This window comes from Beta vulgaris, chromosome 7 (genome assembly GCF_026745355.1).
Source record: "Beta vulgaris subsp. vulgaris cultivar EL10 chromosome 7, EL10.2, whole genome shotgun sequence".
NCBI lineage: Eukaryota > Viridiplantae > Streptophyta > Magnoliopsida > Caryophyllales > Amaranthaceae > Beta > Beta vulgaris.
Window position 1 is genome coordinate 50231448 of NC_079208.1, and position 10783 is coordinate 50242230.

The 10783-nt window shown below is 37.4% G+C and overlaps 1 protein-coding gene and 1 long non-coding RNA gene across 2 annotated transcripts; both read right to left on the bottom strand.

Moving 5' to 3' along the window:
- LOC104900381 (uncharacterized) lies at window positions 1–5486 on the bottom strand. The gene is made up of 5 exons (XM_010687795.3): window positions 5018–5486; window positions 3226–3281; window positions 2048–2948; window positions 495–1957; window positions 1–27 (listed from the first exon to the last, which is right to left on the bottom strand). The coding sequence occupies exons 1-5, from the start codon at window positions 5484–5486 to the stop codon at window positions 1–3; spliced, it is 2916 nt and encodes a 971-aa protein (XP_010686097.3).
- Window positions 5487–5805: 319 nt separating this feature from the next.
- LOC125497330 (uncharacterized) lies at window positions 5806–8351 on the bottom strand. Its single transcript, XR_008970294.1, has 3 exons — window positions 8161–8351; window positions 6335–6388; window positions 5806–5910 (listed from the first exon to the last, which is right to left on the bottom strand). It is a non-coding gene; the product is annotated as an uncharacterized LOC125497330 (long non-coding RNA).
- Window positions 8352–10783: the final 2432 nt, after the last annotated feature.

The following is a 10783-nucleotide window of genomic DNA, read 5'->3' on the forward strand; positions in this document are numbered from 1 at the left end:
TTAGTGTTTTATTGTTAATCTTACAACCTGATCAATTGTGTGATTAAATATTGTTAATATCGAGTCATAGATCGAGAGATAGTACTCTTTAGAGGCTTACCTACAATTAGCAAATCTGATTATGTTGAGCGACCGTACTAGCATATGTTGATTTGAGAGCGTTAATGCCTGACCAAGGATTAATCTGTGCTCTAGATATCTGATTGATTGAACTATTGATGATATTTTGATAGATTATAGTTATAAACATGGTGAACCATTACCCTAGATCCTTTTTAGTTTGATTTTCATAGTTTAATTAGTTTATAACTTTAATTCATATTCTTGATCTTGTTTAGTTTCTCTATACCTTAAAAACTAGATTAAAACGACCATCTCTCTGTGGATTCGACCCTACTTACCCTACTACATTGTTAGAAGGTTTTGCAGGAATTATCTTTGACGGGTGTACGACAACCTATCAGCAGATCATCAAATGACTTAGGTCCACGTACATTAGCTAGAAGAAGGCGTAGGAAGTAGCGCTCACCCTCTGCTGGAACCACAAATATTAAACGGCCAACAACAAATCTTTTGTGGACTCTTTTAGTCCATGTTTTTGCAGAAGCAGTCCACACATAATGTTCTGGAAACTCTGAGTATAATAACTGGGCTGCACCGCTTTCAGCTGCATTTACTTTGAAAAACTCGGTGAGCGATGTTCGAGACCTTGCATCACTTGCCACAATGCGAGCAAGTTGTTCCGTGGGATTGAACTGGACTGTTTGTGCATTGGGCAAATGAACTTGAAGGGGGAGCACAGGAGGATACATTTCAAACAGATCAAATGAAAAAATTCTCCATGCAGCCTCACACGGCGAGACCCAACGACCAGTTTGGAATTGTGTAATTTCATCAACTGGTTTTGATTCTTTTTGATTTGACACAGCAAATGAAATTTTGTCATGCCCTTTGTAAACATACTTGTATATGTATTTCACTGCTTGGATGGTTGAGCAAACTTCGACATTTAAATGACAATCAAAGAGAGCGGAGAGGTAAGGATTATATGGGATAACCCATCTATTGTCCATGGCGAACTTGCGGATGATAGGATTTTGGCCACTATTTCTCCGCCTGTAAAGCGGAAAACCATTTTCATGTGTACTCGTTTCTTCTCTAAATGCCTTTGGATACCCATACTTGCATGTTCCTGGGCAACTTTTGTGTTTCATACAAGGACATTCGGTGTTAGCTTTTCCACATGGGCCATGCATCATGTGGCTTAAAACTATTCTCCGCAAGTGAGAGTTGCTCTCATCAGGAATTTCAGCACTTATAAACTTGTCAAATGCATCAGGTTCTTTGATTTTGTAAGATGGCTTCATAATAAGCAATAAGTGTGCATGTGGCAAACCGCGTTTTTGGAATTCAACAACATACGTGTATGCTGCAACCTCACCCAAAACACTGTCCTCGAAAAGCATTTTTTTCAATTTGAGCAACTTCGCACGGAAAACACGGGCAACAATATCTGGACGATGTTGGGCAAGTTCACCAGGAGCAAGACAGGCCTTTATCTCTGGCCAGTTTGGATTACATGTCATTGTAATAAATAGATCAGGCTTGCCATATCGTTGCACCAGAGTCAGTGCATTTAAGTAACGTCGCTTCATGTCACGGGGGCCACCAAGGAAGGTAGGCGGGAGAATAACTCTATGACCCATATTAGCTCCACTATTCTCGCCACCTTCAAAGCAATCCAAAATGCCTTGATACAACTCTGCCCGAATTTTTGCTTGGTTGTGCCTAAAAAAATCCAGACGGGTGTTTTCAAGCTTCACATACATATCAACAATGAATTGTTGGAATAACCGACACGCTCGCAGAATGTAGTTACGAGGACGCATTTGCAGAAGATATGCATAATATGCCCTGCAAGAAATCTGGGTTCTACTCGTTTTAACCTGCGCCGCAACTAAGAAAGCAATAGATTACAATGGTTATTGATTCAAGTAGCTAGTTCGGACGATTGATTAGAAAAAGGGGGCAAAGTAATCAAGCTAACCCGAAGCTTCACCAGCTAAGAAGGTATCTACATCCGTCGCTAATGCTGCAGCAAAGTTTTGCTGAGCAAGCGCACGCTGCCTACGTCCACCACTGCCTGTTTTTTTAAGACCGTGATGCCAACCACAATCACCATAGGGCCGAAGGAGGGGATACTGCAGCGGATCATAACAGCCATAATAGTGCATGATCCTGTGCTCACGTTCGGCCTTGCCATGGACAATAATATGGGGCCCACCAGTCACGCTGGTTGCAGAATCCTCGGCCCATATTACAGCGACCTCTTCAGCAGTTGGAGCATTATATACGCGCTGGTCAAGCACAGGATCTTTGTTTAATCGTATTTCTGTATCCTCCACAACATCAAGTTCGCGAAGGGATTTGAAAAATTTAGCATATGGGTTGTGCTGCATGATTTCCATCAAAATAGCGATCACATCAGCCCTCAATTCAGGGAACAGATTCAGACGGTTTTCTGATTCATGCTGAGCATCATAGAAGTATAGTTGTAAGAATTTTGGGTTATCGTTTGTAGGTAACAGATTTGGTATAAAGTGATAGATTTGGCCATGTAACTTGAATACGTAAATGCCTTTTTGAGTGCATGAATCAAAGTCGCCACCGAGAGAACTGAAAGCAAAGAGGTTATTATAAAGGCGTGAATATGTTCTAAAGTGCACAGCATCATCATCTTGGGAAGTGAAGAGTCGAATGAGTTCTGATGGGAATGAATTGGATGCAATCTCAACTTCACCATCTGAACAACAAAATCCAAGCGGTTCAAAAAAAAATCTAATTGCAGAGCACTTAGAACAGCATTCTACTGGAGGCAAAGTCAGTGCTGCTGTTGGCATCTCCTGGCCAACACTTATAGCAGCCCCAACTGATTCACCCGAAAATACCTATTAGTTGACTACATATAATATATATCAAGTAAGAATTCATAACACAGAAGGTAGGGAGAATTGCCATGTACTTTCTGTTTTTTTTTCTGCCTTTTGGCTCTAGGCTGCTTGGGCAGTGCCACACATTCAGGTGTGCTAGCTAACATGCGGGTTATGTTATACTGCCTAGTGTTAACGTTTGAACTTAGAAAACCTTGAGAGCTGGCACCGGTTGCATTCTCTTGTAACGCTCGCATACGTTTAGTAACATTCGTTCTAGGGACCTTCATATTACCTGTTCAGATGGATCTGATAAGCCTTTAAACATACATGCTACGCTTATTAAGTAGGCTGTCAAACACAGAAAAGGTGGTTAGATTTTATGTGCATTCGACAGGCAGAGTTACGTGTTGTAGGGTAGTTCGAGCGGATCAGCTTAGAGCGGACAATCTACTGCAACCTCACTACCGCGCAAAGCGCATAAGATCTACTTCCATCTTGGAAAGCTAGATCAAATGCATTATGGAACAAGACTTACTAATTTCCATCGGATAGACAACTACAAGATGCATTCCACATGATCCATAAATAGCTAACAATTGCAAGTAACATTTTTAAAAGAAAGCCGTGTACAAAAAAAAAGGCATCATGGAACAAGGCATACTAATTTCCATTGGATAGACAACTATATCATTCTAAGTAACATTCTTAAAAGAGAGCATTGTAAAAGATAGCGCGCATCATGGAACAAGGCAAACTAATTTACATAGGATAAACAGCTACATCATGCATTCACATGACTCATAAGTAGCTAACAATTCTAAGTAACATTCTTAAAAGGAAGCCTTGGAAAAAAAAAATACATTATGGAACAAGGCAAACTTATTTTCATACTACATCATGCTAAGTAACATTCGTAGAAGAGAGCGTTGTAAACAATTAAGTGCACCATGAAACAAGGCATACTAATTTCCATCGAATAGACAACTACATCATACATTCACATGAACCATAAATAGCTAACAATTCTAAGTAGTATTCTTAAAAGAGAGTTATGTAGAAATACCCATAGTAATGGCTCCTATAGTCGATTAGAGTGAAGGTGACATCGTGATGGAGAGCTGCATCGTTGCCAAGCTGGAAAAGAGCACGCCTGCATTTGTGAAATACTACAGAGAAACAGGATGATTATTAAATCTAAAGTATGGCAATGCGAAGATAGATAACGAATAGCTAGTTTGATTTCCACATAAATAAACATAACACTTGTAATCTGGTTTTCTCATGTACACAAGAATATGGTTCTACAAACCTGCTTAGCCTAGATCAGGTTTTTTTTTTTATGCAGGATTTAAAAGATTTTGGGAGTATATTTCTGCACGTGCCAAATTGGACAGTGTAATCAGATCTACCACGCCTTTGCGAAACTTGCGTTGTCTGTGGGGTGATTACACGAAGAGATTTGGTTCGTGTAAGTTTTAAGTCGTGCAAACTGTGATTAAAGTGAACTAATGAGTCACTGTATTTTTAGGCAAGAGTGTGAAGATTACGGCAAGCGCTGTGGTGAACAGCGTGTTATGCTAAAGTACTTGATCACTGCATAGGAAAGCGTAACGTATCAAGAACTCCAACTTCGAATGCTAATCACACTCATTTGGGATTATGAGCAAGACAAACTTCGTACTATGTAGGCAACTTAAACTGAGAACAGAAGGAGCAATGAAGAAAAGAACAATACTATAGATAAGATTCCATTACTCACATAGAAATCCGCAAAATATAATACAACCCATGTGAGCCACACGGACAAAAGTACACATTACAAGAAAATACATATGCTTCTTAAGCAGCCATAACTAACATAGTGGCAAAGACTAAGACATGTCTCTAAGCAACTGTTAAAGTGGCAAGCATAAAACATGAGTTCCTTTCCCTAATACAAAAGAGCAAGTACAAGCACCCATTTAAACTAATTCCAAACAACATAGACAGCTGAGAGGCCTAGCATCCATCTTTGATGCGCTTCATACAGTTTCAAGCTCAGAGGGAATACAAAGGAGAGGGACTGCAGAGTTTTTGCTAAGTACTTGCCACGCTGCCGAATGATGACCTGGCTTTACGCTTCTTAGGTGGAAAGGAGTGATACATCGTAGGTATCTGGAACTGTTTGCCGCGCGGAGTCAAGCAATCTTGATCTACAACCAGAGGGCTAGGGTGTATAGGTTCTTGGATGTTTAGCACACGCTCTTGGGTAGTTAAGTAGCTTTCTCTTTCAAGAGCACACAGAATAGATGCGTAGTCAGCAGCTTGGTAGTTAGCATCAATTATAGAAAAGTTATATGTATGCATCATAAAAGTGATTGCCTTCTTTGCAACACTTTGTTTGGATTCAGCCAACGAAGCACAGGCATTTCCAAAGATACATGCTGTTCCATGTGCACTGTGAGGGCATGTAATTGTCAGCCACGAAGTGTGCTTAACACCATCAAAGCATATGCTTTCTAATGGAGTTAACAGAGCTTGAGTGTGCTTGACCACCATAGGTAAGACACTCATGTAGTCAAGTGAGTGTGCCAAACAGAACTGGAAGCATTTAGGTGTTCAACTTCTAATGGCATCCCTGAAGGGAACCCTTTCTCAACACCTTCTAGTTCAACCCTCTTAAGTCTATAAAGTGGCCACATCTATCAAACATGCGCTTTTCCCAGCTGTGAAGTCCTCAACATGGACACCATATTTACTAATAGGTCATGCAAGCTTTCTCAGCAGCTCTGTCGCACGATTCATCTAAGGTAGTAGCCTCACCACCAACATACACATAAAGAATCGGGCACATTCCGGCCTCACAGCTACAACAAGCGTTGTTCTTAGATGAGTCTAGAACACCATAGGCAGGGACCTGGAAGCTCAGGCATTCAGTAATCTGCTTTAGCAGAGGCTGGAATGGGATGCGCATTGAACTGAGCGACATGCTTAAAACCTGTTAAGACAAAACAATGGAATTTACGACAGATGGCGTTCACGCACAGCAACCATACCAGAAAAGGCACAGCGTTACATTCTAAACTCTTCCTACATCCTGACGAAATCACATGTTAAGAGTCAATTGTGACTAATCTGGGAAATAAGGTTCTACCATATGTCCTAAGGTAGCAAAAACAACTACTTCTGATATCTCTCTAAGACTGAGATTCTAATTCCAAGGTACTAATATTAAAATGATGCACAACAAACAACGAATGGAAAGTAGCATCGAAGCTACCTAATAAGCAGAACAACAAACCAACAAAATACCACCACAACAGCACACAAGCTTCACCAAAGTACGGTGAACAAATAATATTTACCACACAACTACAACTTGTTAAGAGGAGGAAAATACTACGTATGAAGCAAGCAATTACCAGGAATTGCCTTGCAGTTTAGCTACAGCTGATATACGGAGATCAGATAGGACCCTACAGTTAAAAACAAAGCCTGTCAGTTTACAAAAAAAAAAAAAACTGTAAGCAATTGGCCATGTTATAGCATCCTGTCTAAACCAAGAGAGCATGCACTTTTCAGACCTCTAACTTAGAGCACTCCACATACTGGCTACATGATCATTGACTGACCAATCAGACATTATACTAAAAGGATTTTTCACACCACCACTCCTAAGGTCGGGAAGGCTGTTTTTAAAACAGAGGAAACATGCATCAGATGGTTTGTTAGCAAGCTTAGATAACTGACCAAGCAAAGAAAAAACATATACTAAGAGGATCTTCCACACCAACACCCCGAAGATCGGAAGATGTTATTAAAAAGCGGGAAACATGCATTAGAGAGTTTGTTACAAAGCTGAGATTTTCCACACCAACCCCCGAAGGTTGAGAAGGCTGTTTTTTAAACGGAGGAAACATGCATCAGAGAGTTTGTTAGCAACCTTATGGTTTGTTAGCAAGCTTAGATAACTGACCAAGCAAAGGAAAAACATATACTAAGAGGATCTGCCACACCAACACCCCCAAGATCGAGAAAGATGTTATTAAAAAGCGGGAAACATGCATTAGAGAGTTTGTTACAAAGCTGAGATTTTCCACACCAACTCCCGAAGCTTAGATAACTGAACAAGCCAATAAAACATATACTAAGAGGATTTTCCACATCAACACCTCCAAGGTCGGGAAAGCTGTTTTTGAAAAGCGCAAAACATTAGATAATTGAATCTCCTAATCTAATTCCTTAGGGAAGGAGAACAGCATGAAATAGCAAACAATAACCAGAATGCAAACAGCATCTGTCATTTAATCCCTCTTTAAATTGAATACAAAGAAAAACACAATCTATGCAACTCAAATATCATCTACAAAGAAAAACACAGTCTATAGAAGGCAAACACCAAAAAAAACAGAGTCTATGGAAGCCAAATCTTGGGAAGTTTGATTCAACCGACACACATGTGCGTATATTTTGCTTGTTTCTTGTCAGTTTTGTAATTAGCTAATAAAGTTTGATCATTTTATACACATTATTTCGTTTGTCCAAGAGTATCCATTAATTTATTGTGCCAAGTTCTATTTGTTTGTGTGCTTGAGCCAAGTTCAAATTTGTCTGCGTGTTTGTTGACTTGATGATTAGATGATTAGATAATCAGAAGCAATAGCAATGCTCAGCCATAGAATGTTGCTAGTAGAAAGAAAAGGCAGAGCAATGACCTACCACTTTCAAACGAAATTTCAAGCTGTGAGGAAGAAGACACAGACCAAGAGGCAGCTTGTTCTAAAGTGAGCTATTTATAGTGGAGCAAGAAAGATGAAACCCTAGGGCAATGGTTTTTTAAAAATTTTAATATAGAGAGCATTGTACTACAACCTTTTGCCCTGGTATGGCCTCACCCTCAAAATGAGGAACTAATTCGCTTTTTGCCTAGTTAGAATCTGGTTAGAACACAAGGGGAACAATTACCAGCTAACTGAAGTCCTGCTGTGCCACCTCCCCAGCGCAAATTAAATTCATGATTATATTTGAAAAACAAATCTAAACTAATAATTCTAATAATTATAATTATAATAAGCATAATTATAATAATTATGAGGAATACGGATACGGAAATACAGAATTAAACTAACAATGCAAAATTAATTCCTCCCCCCCCACCAGAAGACCATAAATAGTGAACAAAATTATCGAACTATAATTGAGATGGTTTAACAATCAGCACTAAACAATTAGCGATTGTATAACTGACCATTTAAACACAATTCGAGCTCCATTTCACCTGCACACCGAACACACCGCCAGCGTCTTGCTTGAGAACACCCAGAAATCCGAGAGAACCAAAAACTCAACAGCAAACATCGAAACCCAAAAGGAGTAGTTAATTTCACCATTTTTTAGATTTGTAGATTTGTAGATTGTAGATTTGTAGATTGTAGATTGTAGATTGTAGATTTGTAGATTTGTGGAGTTGTGAGTGTGAGAGATTAGAAGTGGAGAAGAAAGAGAAGCGAAGAACAGCGGAAAAAATTGGTGCGGGAAAATTAGAGAAGCTGCGAGAATGAGAAGCCAGCAACCACGTGCCTGATGCGTGCCATGCAACTTAGGTAGGACATGTGAGCAGCACGTGACTTCAAAAGGAATAGTGAATTTCACCATTTTGTGACTCAGAACACTATTTATTTGAATAGTGTTTGAACTCCTACTTTTAAAAGGTCTAAGATAGGAAAAAATGGAGAATCAAATGTGATAAGATCAAGGCTAAAAACGTGGAGAAAATAGGGATGTTAATGGCAGCAAATTAGGAGAGAAATTAGGGAAAACAATAACTTAATTAGTTACCCAAAACGGTCATTAAATGCTGACAGATATTTTACCCAAAAAACAATAGTTAAGTTAAGTTTATTCCCTAAAGTCCATAACCCTGATCCGGCGCGCGTGTGGTAACCACACATCACCACAAGGCCACTAAAAGCCTCATTGCTACTAAACTCAAAGGGGAACTAAGAGTAATGGTTATAAACCTTACTCTTCCTATCTATTTTTTCAATGTGGGACAAAAGGCAAAATAAAGATTTCTCATACTCTTTTGAAGCAAAACTTAAGAGTTTGAACTCTAAACTCCAACAAAATAAGGTTAGTAGTTTGCTTCGTCTACGTGCGTTGTACATCGACAATAGTTCAACTAAGATTTGGAAGTCATTTTGGTTCTTATGGGTTAAAATTGAAGTCGAAATAGGAGACAAACAACTAGAACCTCGTTTTACGTGTCAGAAAATGTCTACTTAATTTGCTACCAAATTGGACCTTAAATTTGGTCGTTAAGAAAAAAAAATGACTCCCAAAATTACGCAAAATTAGACAAACCCCTAACACTATTTAACCCCCAAATAATATTTTATTTAACATAATGTTACGGTTTAGAATAAGTCTAAACTACAGTGGTATCATATAGAATTCAAAAAAAAAAATTGGGTACCAAATGGAAAAGCCCAAAGTACAGTGATACCAAGTGAAATATCCTTTATTATAAAACAACTAATGAGGGTACCTTTTTTACTTAAATGGATCACTTGGGTAAGAGTGACCCCTTTAAGATAAAAAGTTACCAATAAGATGGAGGTAGCTATTTTTTCTCTTTAAAAAATTTAAATGGACCCGGTGCACACCAATATTTAGTGTGCCTAGGGCCAGTAATTAATATTAACTTCATATAATGAGTTTTATAGAGATATAGTGAACTTATATACAACTAGAATATTTTGCACGCGATGTGTGCTTGAATTTTTTCGAAACAGAAACTCGATTTTCTTCGGCATAAGAGTCAAAATTTGAACATTAGACATACGAAGTATAATTGTTTTTAGTTGCAAAATTTGATTGGTTTTCTGTCACTTAAGTCTCTCACCATTCTTGTTTTTTTTTTTTTTTTTTTTTTTTTTTTTTTTTTTTTTTTACTTTTCAAAGTTATATTCTATGAACAAAATAGAAATTTTATTGAATTTATTTATGATTTATAATGTTATAATTTTTTAGTTGATTTTTGAATTAAGTACAGTACTTCATAAATTGTAAGGAAAGTGGACACTTTGATTTCAAGTCAATTTTCATAGGTTGTAGTTTGTAAGTGAATTTTTAAGTTTTTGTAAAGTTTCCTCATTTTAGTGATTTGCTAACGTAAATTATGAAATTTTATGATTTTAGTTGACTTGTGAGTGATTGTTATAATTATATTTTTGGTATTTTTGTTTGAAGTCCCCTTCGATTTGTAAGTGCATTTGTAATTAAGAATGGGAAGGGGGTAACATAGTCTTTTTATTCGGGGACACCATAGCTCTCCTTTCCCTTATATAATAGAGATATGTTGTACTTTAATTCTTGAATAATATCTTACATAAACCTTTTTACCTTGATAATTAATCGCTATTATATAATAGAAAAAGATAGGTCAAAATATATGTAAAAATTTCATTATATATAGGAAACACTATAAAAAAGTAAATAATTTTTTTCCTCGTCTAACTTCTAAATTCTTATTTGACTACAAATACACCTCTATTTTTTATCATGACCCAGCATTAATTGTGAATGTTTTTTTAGAATAGTGATTTATAAGTAAATTTTTGTAAATATTTTTGTACGTATTGACGTTCTAGGTTATTAGTTTTAGTTTATATGTTAATTTTAAGTTTTAATAAAGTTTTCTAATTATTTGAGTGATTTGCATGATTTTTATAACGTAATTTTCTCAATTTTACGAGTGATTTAACCTTTTGTTTGTTTTCGCATGCATCAGTAAAAAATTAAATGGTTGAACGTCATGAGCCATTTTTTATTCATCGTCAAGAATTCCAACAACTTTAGTATTTCAAAAA